Here is a 17,238-nt window from a genome sequence, read left to right on the forward strand (position 1 = left end):
TAAATAGAATGGGAGAGGAAAGATTAGCAAAACAAGTGTTCTCTGCCAGGTTGGCAGGAAAACGACCCAGAGGAAGACCAAGATATAGGTGGATTGATACGGTACAAAGTGCCTTAGACTATAGAAATATAAGATCTGATAATGTTGGAGTCTTGACAAGTAACAGACTGATTTGGAGGAAAATTGTAGATAGGAAGTTAGTAATGATGTAATTTTTTCATGTAGTACTGTCATATCCTGTACACCACTTGGGTACACGGCAGGAATTTGATGATGATGATGATGTTCTATTCAGAACAAAGCAGGAAATTATGATTTCCTGCTTTGTTCTGATGGGAAAAATACTGACACTGCATGGGAAGCATTGAAACAATACTTAAACAATGCGATATCAGAATGTGTCCCAAGAATTTGAAGAATAAATAGAGTAGAAGTCAAATGGATGTGTAATCGTATTAAGCAAGAGATTCGTAAAAAAAAAAAAAAAAAGATTATGTGGAAGGAATACCATGTACATAAGGATGATGTGCATTATGAAAATTATAAGCAGCACGCTAGAATAGGCGCAACCGTTGTATTGAAAGTATGAAAACTGAGTATGAAAAGAAACTGGCTCTGCTTGCTAAAAACAACCCACCAGAATTCTATCGTACTGCAAGTAAAAGAAACAATGAATATTTAAGAATGTGTATGAGGACGAGGTATTAGAGCTGTTGCACAAACTGAATAAGAATTCAGCAATAGGGAATGATGGGATATTAGCACATGTGCTAAAAGAGTGGTCTGCTGAATTGACTCTTCCTTTGATCTGGCTGTTTAATATGATTTTCAGAACAGGGAAGATTCCGCAGGAATGGAAAGAATATATGGTAATTCCATTGCATAAGGGTGGTACAAAGACCCATGTATCCAACTATCGACCAATTAGTATCTCAGGAGTGGTGGTGAAGATTTAGGAAAAATTGGTTAGGGCTTGCATTCAGAAGTAGGTTGACAGTGAATCTCTATTTTGCAATGAGCAACATGGGTTTACTAAGGGAAGGTCATGTTTTAGCAACTTGCTCACATTCTGTAACAGTATTATCATTGAACTAGATGCCATGATACTTTTGGATTTTGCTACGGCTTTTGACAGAATACAGCATGGTAGATTGTTGTATAAATTGTAGAATATGAGTTTGTGTTATAGAATATTAGCGTGGATAAGAGGATGGCTGACTGGCAGATATCAAAAATTGGCATACAGGGGATGTGAGTCAGCAAGATTTAAGGTAACTAGTGGTGTATCACAAGGATCAGTGCTTGGTCCACTGTTATAGGGAAGGATTTGACAAACAACATACAGCTATTTGCTGTATGTTGTTTGTCAAATGATGCAGAAATAGAGGTAATCAGGAATGCTGCTGATATGCAGTACTTGCAGAATGATTTGAATAGGCTGGGATTGCAGGCATGGGAAAATGGATGTCAGTTCAATGTCAGTAAATGTAATATTGGTGGTATCCCACCAATATTATATTGGTAGGATTATGCTAGAAGAAACTGATAAGGCTAGAGATCTTGGAGTGTTAGTGGATAGTAAGTTGACTTCATGGGCCATATAGTAAAGATTGCAAATACAACTCCAAAGATAATTGCATTGCTGAAATGAGTGTTCACATGTAAAGATAAAGATGTCATTTTGCCTCTTTACAAGTCCTTGATAAGATCTCATTTGGAATATTGTGCACAGGTCTGGTTTCCTGTTTTCCATTGTGATTCTGATATATTGGAGAGAGTCGAAGGAGAGTTTAAAAATGATATCAGGATTGTGGAATACTGGTTATGAAGACAGATTGAGAATTTGTAGACTGCAGACACTAGGAAACTGTAGAAAGAGGGGTGATATTGATTGAGACTAACAAACTTCTGAAAGGGTCATACAGAATTTCAATTGATGGAATTTTTCAATTTATGGCTGGTGAGGAAAGGACAAGAGGGCATTCCTGGAAGCTGAGAATGAATGCTGCTAAGAAGGAGGTGAGGGCTAGATTTTTCTCTCATAGGGTGGTGTGATAATGGAATGGATTGCCATTGGAAGTTGTGAGTGCAAGCAGTGTGAATGAATTGAATAAGTATGATAGCTGGTTTGTTTAGCATGTTACCTCCCTTGATGAGCCCCTGACTCCTTGGAGGACTCTCTTATTAATAATAATAATAATTTCTTGTGGAAAAAGTTATATAATAAGATTCCATACAAAAGCTATTCAAAACACCATAATTATATGATATAAATGGGTGTTACACAGAGCAATATGTATGTGTGATTGGGTGGGTGTCTATATATATTCAAGATACCAAGTAATTTTATATAACTTGGTTTTTAATCCTATTTCCCAAGTGAGCAAACAGACAAGTAAGTCAAGTTTGCACCTGCACGTAGTGCAAGTCTGAGGCAACTCATGGTAAAGGTGGATTAAGCCCTGATCACTTTCCTTAGTATTTTTCCTTTAATGTAAAGCACATCCCCTTACGGAGATGTATGATGCTATGCATTAAAGGCAACGGTACCAAGATAAAACTGTTGCACAAACTGAATTCTGCAATAAGGAGTGTTACAGACTCCTTATTGCAGGTCAAAACCCATACCGCTTTTGACCTTTATTGAGGTCTCGTCAGTGGGAGTCAGAGTTGCCTATGATTTAATAATACTACCAGAAGTTTGCAAATCTGAATCATATAATCCCTCTTTTTCCTGTTTGCTAGTGTCTGCAATCTACAAATTCTCAATCTGTCTTCATAATCAGCATTCCACAATCCTGCCATCATTTTTAGCAGAATCACCACAGAAATCAGGAGACCACGCCTTCATTCAATAGTCCAAGTGAGGGCTTATCGAGGCCTTGTAAAGATGCAAAATGGCTTCCTTATCTTTACATATCAAGGTTCCTTTCAGCATTGCAATTATTCTCTGAGTTGTATTTGCAATCTTAGCCATATGGCCCTTGAACTTCAGTTTCCTGTCTGCTAAACTTCAAGATTCCTAGCCTGATCAGCTAGCATAATCCCACCAGTATAATTTGACATTGGATATCTAATCACACCAGCATGCATGACTTGACATTTGTTAACATTGAACAGATAGCCATTTTCACAAGCTCACAATTACATCCCATTCAAATTATTCTGAAGTGCTGCATATCAGCAGCACTCCTGATTACACTACCTATATTTACATCATCAGCAAATAACTGTATGTTACATGTCAAATCCTTCCCAATGTCATTAATGTACAGATTAAGTAACAATGGACCAAGGACTCATCCTTGTGGAACAGAACTGGTTAAATTAAATCTTGCAGAAGCGTATCCCCATATATGATTTTTTGATATCTGTCAGTCAGCCATTCTCTTATCCATGTCAATATTTTATAATCCAATCCAATATTCTCCAATTTAAGCAACTTTCTTTCATGTTGTATTTTGTCAAAAGTCTTAGCAAAATGCAAAAGTATCATGGTGTATCCATTCCCCTTCTCTAACTCAATGGTAATATCATAGAAAATGAGCAAGTTGCTCAAATATGACCTTCCCTTGGTTGTTCATTGCAAAGTGTTTTGCAATGAACAGCATGGGTTTACCAAGTTAAAATAACTATAAATTATTATAGTTTCTTGTAAAATTTATAATTTGTTATTGTATTTAATTAATATTTTTATTTTATAAAATTAATATGTTTGTATTTAAAATTTGTAATCGTAAAAGTATATAGTTTTTTCTTCAATCCATTTCTATATGTGAGCCTTAACCAACTTTTCCAAAATCTTCACCACCACCTCAGAGATACTGATAGGCCAATAGTTGGATACATCAGTCTTTGCACCATCCTTGTGCAATGGGATTACTATACACTCTTTATACTTTTGTAAAATCTTCCCTGTTCTGAGACTCAAATTATGTAGCCTGGTCAAAGAAATAGCCACTTTCGTAGGAACACTCTTAGTATCCATGCTGATATCCCATCCGTCCTTATTGCAGAATTCAGTTTGTGCAACAGTTTTATCACTTCCTCTTCATACAGTGAAGAGGTAGTGATGAGTTGAATGTTGCATACACTAGGTTGATAACTTTTTGCAAATTAGCCACTCAAGTTGAACAATCTTTTCTGCACTATCTGCATTCAGTAGTTATTCTTTCATATTCATTCTTTCTTTTACTTGCAGCATAACGATAGTATTCTTTTGGGTTGTTTTTAGCTTGCAGAGCCACTTTTTCATACTTAGACTTAGCTTTCCATACAACAGTTGCGACTCTTCTGGTATGATTTTCATAACTGACATCATCCTTATGCATACAGTTTCTTTTCAAACCACCTCTTTCTTATGAATCTCTTGCTTAATAAGATTACGCATACATTTCATTAGTACCTTGTTTATTCTTTAAACTCTAGGGATACTTCCCATGCACTGTCGATACCCTTCCCATTCAACAACTGATACCATTACACAGAACCTCACATGATTCTCGAGTGGTCATAATTTCCTGCTTTGCAATTTAGCATGAATTCTTTTATGAATGGAATACTCATATACTTATTCATTTCCGAAGTGTGTACTACGTAATTGTTGTCATTAACTGGAGGCAGAATAGCTAGATCTTTAACTAAAATCCTCTTTACACTATAATCAGATCTAACACTCTTTGAACTTGAGTTCCTTCTGTCACATGCTGCTTGAGGAAGTTGTCTTGCAACATCTCAATAAATTCAGTTTTCATTCTTCTTGTGAGATTTCACAGCTTACCTAATCAGGGCAGGGATGGATTAAGCCGACTGGGGGCCCCCTGGTGGTACAATTTACAGAGTCCATAAAAAGTGCTTATATATATATATATATATATAATGAATTCTATATAATGAAATATATATGTTACCACTAAAGCTCGAAAGCCGTTAATGTGCACATAACCCTAATCTGTAGATTAACTGATTTGCTTCGTTAACGTGCGGAATCAAGAGTTTACCGCATTTTACCTAGGTCAGATTGAAACTTAGGCTGTTATTGATATGAGAAGAATCTAGAGAAATTTCTCTAGATTCGACAATCTTTCTCTCGAGCTCATCATAGCACACATGGATGTTAGAAGTTTGAGTCCAGTTCACAATGTGTTGGCGACCTTCGTCTGAGTTAACTGAAAAGAGAACGTGGCTAGAGAGAGCACTGGCTTTAGTCCTGTTATAGGAGATATCTCTACGGTGTTCTTCCAAGCGTAGAAGGATGGATTTAGCAGTCTGGCCATAGTATGTCTTTCCACAATCATATATATATATATATAACTCTGATATATAGGGCTTCACTATAGCAAAAAATTAAACACACATGATATTTAATTTAGTATTTTAATTTCAAAACATTGCTGCAATAAATTTTTCTTCATAATAATGTCAAGCAATAGCACCATACTGTTTAACCTTTCTTCTGACATCATACTTCTTAGGTAGTTTTTTTACCCTTTTTTAGACAGAGAAAGATCTTTCTCCTGATGAATTGGAAACAGGAATAGTCCAAAAAATTTTTTTAATAATTTCTACATTTGAAAAAGTTGTCATTTCTCTTTCAGCCTGATGCAAAAATTTGTAAATCTGTATTTTATATCTTCAACTTTTCAAAGTTGAAGATATAAAAAACCATAGATAACGTGGTTTTTTGAAAGTTCATGATCAGACAAAGTTGTAGTGGAAGTTTTGGAGCTCGGGGCCCTTGGTGACCGTCAGGTCCGATACTTGCTTGATCTGCCGCTGTACCTAATCAATGTTCAGATAATTAAAGTCCCCCATTATGATTACTTCTTTCTCGCCCATCAGCTTTATTTGTTAATGAATTTCTTCATCACTAGCAAATAGTCCACTAGGTCTATAACAACATCCTACTATGGATTTGATCTTGTTAGACTCCACCTCACACTAGGTGGTTGCAAACTCACTGCTACATGAAAAACTGTTAATTGCAGTCATAGGTCTCAACTCTAATTGAATTCAAGTTATAATTTGCAGCACCCCCCCTCTCCTATCCTGTCTATTCTTCCTAAAAATACTGTACCCTTCACTCGATACTAGTTGGTATGTCTGTTTCTGATACGCTCAGCATTCGTGTACACATATAATGAATTACCTGCATGATATTTTGTATATTCTTGTCTATAATCTGCTTGACACAATTGGACAACTTGGAGATCTTTGTTCTTATCTAGTGCTTTACTTATGCAGACATTGTTTTCTCCTCATAATCACTTCCATAATAATACCCATTCCCATCATTAACATACTTCCATAACATTGTCACTCTTACACACAGTTCCTCACCATTCCTCCCATAATAACTTTCATACCAATTAGTAATTTATCAAGACTCCTGATGCCAAATGCATTTAAGTGGAGGCTGTGATTCTTATATAAATTCATTCTTCTCTCAGACTCACTCTACACATCCAAAAACTGTCATCCATTCCTTCTAAACAGTCTACGCATTGAATTGTTTGCCATCTTTGTAATTCATTTCTATCATATCAGGTAATATATTTACGATTTTCACTTTCCTCATATATCCTCTCCCATACTGAATTTATTGCTAGTCGTTTGTACCTATTAGAATTATGATCTCTTTTGCTTTGCTTTTCTGTCTTTCAATTGTATGTCTACTATGATTTTAATTTTTGTTTTGAGAAAGCTTGAAGGTATAACCCACTCATCTATGGCATGTTTTATGATGAGATGAAATAACACATTTCTTTTTACAGTCATCTTTACTTACCTGATTCCATGCTTTATTGTTTTCCATTTTGCTGCTTAAACTTTTTTCTTCTCCTTGTGTTCCTCTAAACACCATTCGTTCTGTAATTCTCATGTCATCTGTTTAATAATCTGCTGTAACCTTGCAATTTTGGAAGTTAAATTATTTTCAGTATCCTCTTTGATATCATCTTATTCTTGTTGATGTTCTTTTTTTTTTGTGCATTTTTGGCACCATTTTATAGATGTTGTGCCTTGGTGCAGCACATTAAGAATGCTACAGTACAAAACTGCAGGAATGTAATTGTATGCATTAATTTGTTGAAAGAAAAACTCAAATCCGTTGTTCTCCTTTATCATTTTAAGTTTACTTTATATAAGCAATCAAAAGCATCTAGATGTGTAAAGTTTCTCTCCTATATTAGATATTAGTTCTGAATTTATGATTCTTAATGTTCTTTTTCCTATTTGATAACTTTAGGTGCCAGTTCAATGGGAGGTGGAAGATGTAACCCCAGTCAAAGGGCCAGATGGTAAATTTGGGATACCTCAGAGAGCTATTGACTCTATCAATAAAAATAAAATTGGCCTTAAGGGTCCCTTAGAAACACCAATTGGTAAAGGTCACCGTTCTTTAAATCTTGCTTTGCGTCAGTAAGTGATTTATTATTTTTTTAAAATTTTTTCTTCAGGCTGAAAAATATTTTGTTAATTACTTATTGTTTGTGGGTCTCGGTGTGTTTTATTCTGACCAGTTCTAACATCTTATTGTAATCATCAAGCGTATACACTGATATGTTTTTGAAAAATGTTTGCAAGTTTTTCATTTTAATTGAACAATAGCTAAGTGAATCTGTCACTTAAGAGGAATTCAGCCAGACTAGCAACACCATTATTTTTCTAATGGAATATAATTTTTCATGATCATTTTGATTGGTTTTTGATTAAAATTTAGACAAAAAATAATTCTTTAAAATTTTAAATGATAGTTATTTATATTATTTTTTGAGCATTAATTAATAATCAAGTGATTCCATAGTTGCTTTTAAAATTTATTATCCTTTTTCTGAGTGCACATAGTAGTACCTTACAATTTTATCACTGGCTCTTCATTCTTCTCTTCAGGGATTAGTCATTTGCCTCTTCTGGCTTCACTGGTCTTTCCATCTTACCACTGGTCTCTCTCTCTCTCTCTTTTTTCTCTTTGGTCTGTATCTATCCACTTCTTTTGGTAGCCGATATCTTTCTATCCTAAAAAGATGTGCTTTCCATTTCTCTCTATATTCCTTGATCTTTTTATTTACTTTATAAATATCTAGCCCTTTTCTGATGTCTTCATTTCCTATATGGTCCAATTTTGTGCATCCTTTTATTGCTTTTAAAAACCTCATCTCTGCAGTTTGTATTTTACTTTAATCTTTCTTTTTAACAGTCCGGGTTTCTGAACCATATAAGAGAGTGGGAGTGGCCATTACTTTGTAAAATTTTAGTTCAGTTCCTCATCTTGTTTTTTTATTTAGTATCCTTTTAATTGTTCTACAGATTTTCTGAAATTTCTTTATTTTTTTATCATCATCATCATCATCAAATTCCTGACATGTACCCTCAAGGGGTGTACAGGATATGATAGTACTACATGAAAAATTTACATGATTACTAACTTCCTATCTACAATTTTCCTCCAAATCAGTCTGTTACTTGTCAAGACTCCAACATTATCAGATCTTGTTTCTATCATCTAAGGCACTTTGTACCGTATCAATCCACCTATATCTTGGTCTTCCTCTGGGTCGTTTTCCTGCCAACCTGGCAGAGAACACTTGTTTTGCCAATCTTTCCTCAACCATTCTGTTCAAGTGACTATACCACCTGAGATTAGCTCTGCTAATGCATTCCTGGATGCTGACAATGTCAAATTTTTTCCTAATATCCTCATTTTTAATATGATATTGCCATTGATGCCATCTGTTCATGCCTCTCTTTCTCAGGACTCTCATATCTGCGGACTCTAGTCTTTGGTCAAGTGTTTTACTTCTGACCGAACTCTCAGATCCATAAGTTAAAACTAGTTTGAACACTCTTGTATACAGCTAATTTAGTGTTATGACTAATTTCTCTCTTATTCCATATGAATTTATTCAATTGACTTCCTACCATACCAGCTTTGTTGATTCTGTTGTCTATTTTCATATTTAATTTACAATCTTCACTAAAAATTGCGACTAAGTAGCTGAAATGTTTTACTTGTTCCACAGATTCCTCGTTTGCAACACAGTTGACATTTTCAACAATTCTACCTATTTTCATTGTCTTTGTCTTTTTAATGCTGACATTCATACCATATCTGTTACAACAGTTACTCAATTTAGTCAGGGAATCTTGCAAACTTGTAGTGGATTTATTTAGAAATATAACATCGTCTGCATAAAGCAAAGAGTTGACATTAACATCACCAATTCTGATATCATGTTTAATACCACTTTCCTTCATTATGTGATCTATATAGATAATGAATAACAGAGGGGATAATGTACATCCTTGTCTCACACCAGATTTAACATTAAACCATCTTCTTGTACTTCCTTCAATTCTGCTGACTTACAACTCAAATAAAGTCAAAGTATTGCTTGATATAATGCCCCATTGACACCATATAACTAGCGTATTGAATAGCTTCTCTCTTGGCACCTTGTCATATGACTTTTCCAGATCGACAAAACTTAAAAACAGATCTTTGTTATATTCATATGCTTTCTCAACTATTTGTCGTAAAGTGAAGATCTGATCCTGACAGCCTCTATTTGACCTGAATCCAGCTTGTTCTTCACCAAGCTTTTCTTCACAATTCTTCTCAACCGTTTCTCAAGTATACTTGCATATATCTTACCAGGAACACTCAGTAGGGAAATACCTCTGTAATTCTCACATTGAGTTTTATTTCCCTTTTTATATATGGCTACTATGAGAGCTCTACTCCAATCATCGGAAATTCGTCCCTCTGTCCAGGCTTTCTGAACTATGCATGCAGTGCAGCCACTGTAAGACCTATACCACCATACTTCAGCATTTCTGGTCAAATATCATCCACTCCTGCTTTTCCACATTTCAAGCCTTTGATGGCTTTTTCTACTTCAAGTATGGATATGTATTCCTGACTGCATGCCTGTTGAATGTTTTTTACCCTCAAGCAGTGATACAACTCTGCTATCACTGCTTGTTTTATTTAGCAATTTTTCAAAGTAATTACTTCATACTTCAAGGATATCTTTTTCTCCCGTTTTCATGTCACCTTTATCATCTCTAACTCCTTTTACGCACTTTTTCCTCCATTTCTAACTTCTTCAACAACCTCCAGAATATCTTACCACCTTTTTGATATTTATTTTCTGTGTTCTTGCCAAAGTCCTCCCGTGACTTTTGTTTAGCTAGTTTTTTGTCTCTGTATTCTCTAAGAGCAAAAGCTGACTTATTTGCCATTAACTTTTGATATGCTTTCTTCATTTCCTTCACTCCCTCTTGAACTTCCTATGTCCACCATGGAGTTCTGATTTTTCTGTCCTTGCAGACTATCTCACCAAATGCCTCTCTGGCTGAATCAATCAGGGTTTTCTTCGAGGCTTGCCACTGAATCTCCAAGGTTTGGTTCCTATTCTCAAATTCTTTCATTTTTTTCTTCAATAATCTTTGTGTATTTTTGTCTACAGTTCACATCTGAGAACTGCTTAACTTTTATTTGCTTTAAAACTTTCTTAAATGTTATTCTTTTCAATATGAAATTCAATTTTATCCTGTTCAGGACTAAATAGTGATCACTTCCAATTTCAAATCCTCTGTACACTCTGGTGTCCTGCACCAGGCAGAAAACATCACTATCAACTAACATCACTATAAATAACATAGTCAATGAGACTTTTCTTATGCCTTGACTCTTCTCTCTATGTGAATTTGTGCACAGTTTTATGTTGGAACATGGTGTTAGTAATAACCAATCCATGTCCTGAGCAGAAATCCAACAGGTATTTACCATTATTATTAGCTTTGCTCTTTTCTCCAAATTTTCCCAAAATATTTTTGTATGTCTGACAATCATTTCCTACTCTGCTATTTAGATCCCCAAGAAGGACCAACTTTTCCTTTTTCATTGTGACAGTTGCTTTTTCTAAAGCATCAAAAAATTCCTCCACTTCTACCTTAGTAGAACCTTCTGTGGGACCAAGGCACAAATAAGTCTCATTGTCCAATTCCCCATTCTGATATTAGCCCACATCACTCTACTTGAGACTGCCTGCCATTCAAGAAGATTAGCCTCGTATTTAGTGTTGAATACTATGGCTGCTTCTTCTTTTCCTTGATTGTCATTTCCTGAATATAACATTTTGTATTTATTAGTTAAGATATATTACATCCCATATTGTTTCTATATTTGGCTAAGAAACAATATGGAATGTAACATCCCTTAACTTAAATTAGTTCATGTCACCAAATTGAAGCCTTTGGCTATTCATATAATTAGTAACATTTTGTATTTATCGCTCAGACAGATCTCACCAGTTTTTGTCTTTTTTGTTTCAGTCACCCCTATTATGTCAATCTGGTACTTATCTAATTCCTCAGCTAGCTCCATTTCTTTGCCATTCAGGCTTCTTATGTTGATAGTACCGATCTTTAACTCTGGTGACGTTGAGTTGAGGTGTACTTTCAAATTTGTTCCAGTAGCTGACTTTTTGCTGTTTGCTCTGGTTCCCTGGCGAAAGCAATGGGGACCTTGTTTAACTGGGTGACGCCCCATCCAGCATGAAATTTTGTTGTCAAATTGCCAGCCCATTCTCGTTCGTTCAGTATTCAGGTAGATACCCAACAGGGTGCACCACAAGAAGGTGAGGATTGGACATTAGGTCAGAAGCCCTGGTTGGTTCTATGCATCCCTTTAAAGGCTATGTGGAGGTCTCCTCTCAGTTATACAGCTTTGACCCTTATCTATATCTTTATCTTTTAGATATGTTATTATGCAGCCTAAATAATTAAACTGTGTCATCTGTTCTATTATTTTATATTCCATAACTAATTTTGATCTAATACAGTCTCAACCTTTAAATGCCATGACTTGTTTTTTTTTGTGTGACTTTTAAATTGTATTGTTGGCTGCTTATTTTGTTTAATTCATAAACTGATTTTTGAATGTCAACTTCATCATCTTGTAATATAATCTGATCATCTGCATATAGCATTGTATTGATAAGTTCTTCTAGTTAACTGGATACCTTGTTTTATTATTGTTTTCATATTTTAATAATCTGATCAATATATATATATATCGATGAGTTTTCTGACTCCAGGGAGATACCTGTATAATAATAATAATAATAAATATATATTAGATACCTGTATAATAATAATAATAATAAATATATATTGAATAGAGTTGGAGATAAGCTGCATCCGTGTCTGATACCCTGATTTATTTCAATCTCTTCTGTTAATTTGTTACCCAACTGTAACTGTATTTTTGTATCTTTATAAAAACTGTATAGCTTGTACTAAATGTAATGGATATCCTTGGTGTTTTTTATATTCCATACAATGAAATATGTGTATTTTATCAAAAGCTTTCTCATAATCTGTAAAGATCATATGAGTCTCTAAATTAAATTCTCATCTTTTTTCAATAATTTGTTTTAACACATGAATATTGTCAATACATGATCTTTCATGTCTGAAACCAGTTTGTTCTTCTGAGAGAAGATTGTTTGCAATATTTCTTGGTCTTTTATTCAGGATTTTACTATAAATTTTGTTACCTGTATTTAATAAATTTTCCTCTGTGATTTCAATAATCATCTTTGTCGCCTTTCTTAAATATAGATATAACCCCAGCTTTCAACAATCTAATGAAAACCTCACATTTCCTCCAGTTATTTATTATTTTTAAGAATCTGTGTTGTAAATATTCTTGTAAATATTACACCACATTTCCAAAGCTCTGTATTTATGCCATTTAATCTGTTTGATTTTCTATTTTTTGATACCTTTATTGATTCCTTTAATTGTTCCAATTTTATTGATATCAGTACTGATTTCTTCATTATTATTTTCTGTTATTTAATTTGGGTCATTCCATAAATTTTTATAATGTTCTATTGTTTCTCTTGTATTATGTTGATTTGTGCTGTATCTCTTTCTTCATTGTTTAATTTCCTTAATATTTTGTAGGCTGTGTCTTGTCTTCCATGTATGGCTTCTATTCTATTAATAAATCTGTATCAAGAATCGCGGTGAGCTTTCTGTACTATGGTTTTAGCTATATTTCTTTTGTTTTTATATATTTCTTCTGTTTCCTTTGTATGTTTTTGAAGGAATGATTTGTATGCCATATTTGTTTTTCTTTTATTGCATTTTCTATATCTGTATTCCAGATTTTTAATGTTTTTCTTTTTAATAGTTTATTTTTCTTTCCAAGTACTTCAGAGGCTGCTTTATGGACGATCTTTATTAAAGTTTTCCGTTCTTCTTCCATACCTTCACCACTTTGGACTTCTTTTAGATAATCTGTTAATTGTGAATCATATAGCATTCTAATGCTTCCTCCCTGTAATAGATATACTTTGTATCTTGTTCTATTTCTTGTTTTTTTTTCTTCCTTCCTTCATTTTGCTAGTATTTCTATTTTAGAGACTACTAAGTAATAATATGAAAAAATTTCACTTCCTCTGTGAACATGTACATCTCTCACTCATGGAGCTAGTTTCTAATTAGTAATGATATAATCAATTACAGATCTTGTTCCTTTTCCATTCCTAGTATATTTATTTATATTATTTTTTTTTCAAAAAAGTATTAGTTATTTTAAAATTGTTGAAAGTACACAAGTCTAATTGTTCTTGACCATTGTTATTCATGGAAATTTCTCCATGTTTTCCTAAGACATTTGAGATTGGATTATTTTCAACTCTTGCTTTAACCTTTCTACCGGCTAGGACGTCTATAGACGTCCAGCTAAATATGGATATGCTTCAGCCCACCTGTTGAAAGAACCTGGATAAGAAGTGCAATTTGACTGTCATGTCCATTAGAAGGTGTGATAAGCCCTCACGCTGAAGAGAATGGTTAATCGGATTATTTCGCGTTCGTAGCTGCAGTTGCCTATAACAAGAAACGCACTTCCTTTTTCCATGCTGGGTAACTGGATTTTAGTTATATAGGATAGAATAAAATAGAGAAATTATTTATATTTTTGTTTTCTCTTTTTATTGTATAATACAATTTTAATGTCTGGGCAAAATAAAGATCTTGCATAATTTCTTCACTTAAATATTGCCTTACCTTGGAGAACCAATTTAAATTTTTATTTTTTTTGCGCTAATTTTTTTCTAATCGCTTACTAGTCAAATGATTTTTCTTTGTTCTCGAAGAAATTAATTCACGATAATTATTTGAAATATTCTTTTAAAAAAAAGAAAATAAAACTGGCTGCCGACGTTCCAGTTTATATTATTTTTATTTTTGCACAAAACCATCGAAAGCGAATAATACTTCACAGATTTTCTTTAGGACATGCTGGAGCAACTTTGCTTTATAGAGAATAACATGAAATTCTTTAATCATATCACTAAATTTTTTCTTCATGTTGTATAGTAATTTACTGTTCTTTGTACACAATCTTGGTTTCCTTGTAGAATTGGTCATTACAAAATGAAATTAACAGTTATGATTAATATTTTCTGCATAATTCAGATATTTTATTCTCCAATTTTTAAAGTAAGTGATAATTTGCTTATTTTTATCATTCAAAATATGTAGATCAAATGTGAAATTTCATTTCCTTTCACAATAGAATTGAACTTTATTTCGCCTCTGATAGTTTAACCCCCCCCGTTGTATCACTATCACACACCCGAAAACTGTTATGAAACATAGGTACAGTTTTTATTTAATTCGTTATTTTTCTCTAGTAATTGTTCCACATAACTTTAATTTTTCGATACTGAAACTATGTGGTGATTATTATAAATTAGCAAATTATAAATCAGGAAATTATGTGATATTCGGATATAGGCGAAATTAATATTTGAAAGCACTGTCATCCTTCAAATGCAATATCAGAATAAAGTGAAAAACCAAACAAGAAATTTCTGCCTGTAAAATATTCAGATATTGCTTGAGGCTCTTTAGTGTGCTGCATGTTCTATTGTTCTGTTTCTCAGTGGGAGGTTAGTAATCTCCATTAGCTTTGAGCTGGGCAGAAAAGAATAATTAGTAAGTATATTCAAGACACAATTCATTTACAAGATGGCAAGCAGCAGCAGTAGCAGTGACACTCATGGTAAGAAAAGAAAACTTCGTGGGATGCAGAAAAGTTGGAGCCTTCGCCTTTCGAGCAGCTCTTGTTCTACCGATGAGGAGAGAAATCTTTCTAGCTCTGAAGATAGCGATTCTGCCTGTACTTTAGATATGTCTTCGTGCAGAAAATGGGTGATCGCCACTGAACGTACACCAGCTTGTCCACGGTTTCCCTTCATAGGTAAGCCAGGAATTACTGAAGACTTTGACTCCAGTAATATTTTAAGTTCTTTCCGTCTATTTTTAGACGATGATATTCTTTCCTTCATAGTGGAACAGACTAACCTTTATGCTTGCCAACAACATCAGCAAGTTGAGTACAGTCTGCATTCTCGCAGTAAACTTTGGAGCCCAATAGATATCAACATGCTCCTTACATTTATAGCACTCTTGATTGCACAAGGTATCGTGAAAAAGCCCGCTCTCGAAATGTATTGGTCTACAGACTGGATTCTGAACACGCCAATGTTTCGTGATGTTATGACTGAAAAACAATTCAGTCTCATCATGAAGTATTTGCATTTTCAGAATAACGAGGAATACGATCAGGCAACACATCCTTGCCCAGTCCTCAACAAAATTTATGATTTTCTGATGAAAATCCGTCAGAAATGTAGATCAGTCTACATTCCTGAGAGAGACTTGAGTATCGATGAAAGCCTTATGCCATTCAAAGGTAGACTGAAATGTAAGCAGTATATTCCCAAAAAGAAAGCGAAGTATGGAGTAAAATTTTTTATGCTTTGCGAATCGGAAAGTGGATATCTTTGGGATTTCAAACCTTATACGGGAAAGCAAACTGTAATCGAGCATGATAAATATTCGGATCTCCCCTTGTTGATGTGTGCAGTAATGCAGTTACTAGACCCTTTACTGGGGAAAGGTTACTGCATTACAATGGATAATTACTATATGTGTCCTGAACTCGCTGATTTGCTTTTACAGCATCGTACAGATAGTTATGGTACTGTAAATGCAAAAAGGCGAGATATGCCTCCAGATCTGGCTCCAGGAAAGCTATCGAAGGGGGAAATCCGAGCTTATCAGCGAGGGAAAGTCTTTCATGAAGTATTTCAGTCTTTCAGTCTCATCATTTTGTCTTTCCACTACGTTGGAAAGACAAAAGAGATGTTTTTCTGCTGTCTTCCCTGCACAATCCATCAACGGAATCCGTGGAGAAGCATGGTTTGAAGAAAGAAAAACCCATTGCTGTGTGTGCATACAACGACACTATGGGTGAAGTCGACAGGTGCGATCAGCAGCTATCATTCTACTCTGTAATGAGGAAACAGCATAAAAATATTACAAAAAAGTGTTTGGACATGTATTGGATTTTGTTATTTGGAACAGTTTCCTCCTGCACAAGAAAAAATGTTTGTCTACCATAACATATCTAGAATACAGAATAGAAATTGCAAAAGCATTGCTGCATGCACATGCGCCTTCTTCAGCAAGCAGAAAAACAGGATATCCTGCCAGACATCTGAGGTTGAACGCTGCTAACTCCAACCATTATCCCGAAAATCTACCACCAACGGCTAATAAAAAAAAACCTGCACGCAAATGCTATGTATGTAATAAAAAAAATATCAGAAAAGAAACAAAAATCTGGTGCCCTGAGTGTAAAACTGCTTAGTGTGTTTACCCTTGCTTCAAGATGTTCCACACTGTTCAAGAATTTTAAATTCTGAACAGTATGAAATAAAGAATGTTTGTTTTCAAGGCCATCAAAACAGTCCTTTTCAGGACTACAAATATTGATAGAGGGATACCCAAATGTACTGTTTCTTTTTTCATCTTGAAGGCTAATTTTTAAGTTCTTTTTATGACACAGAATGATATTTTCGAAGGAATAAAATATAAGAGGAACTGGAAAGAGTATTCCAGGTAAAGTATTTCACCAAAACAATAAAAAATAATGAAATAAAATCTACCCTATATATATATATATATATATATATATATATATATATATATATATATATATATATCATCATCATCATCATCATCATAAAATTCCTGCCATGTACCCTCAAGGGGTGTACAGGATATGACAGTACTACATGAAAAAATTACATCATTACTAACTTCCTATCTACAATTTTCCTCCAAATCACTCTGTTACTTGTCAAGACT

General features: G+C 34.2%; 1 protein-coding gene across 1 annotated transcript in view; it reads left to right on the forward strand.

Annotated features, from left to right (window-relative positions):
- Positions 1 to 17,238, forward strand: part of Idh3a (isocitrate dehydrogenase [NAD] subunit alpha, mitochondrial) — a 187,401-nt gene that overhangs the window by 18,955 nt on the left and 151,208 nt on the right. The window contains exon 3 of the mRNA XM_090403633.1: positions 7,247 to 7,419. Coding sequence (XP_090259759.1) covers positions 7,247 to 7,419 — 173 coding nt within the window. The remainder of the gene's footprint in view (positions 1 to 7,246; positions 7,420 to 17,238) is intronic.

This window comes from Typopeltis vanoorti, chromosome 14 (assembly GCF_054136105.1).
Source record: "Typopeltis vanoorti isolate ZY-2024b chromosome 14, IOZ_Tvanoo_1.0, whole genome shotgun sequence".
NCBI lineage: Eukaryota > Metazoa > Arthropoda > Arachnida > Uropygi > Thelyphonidae > Typopeltis > Typopeltis vanoorti.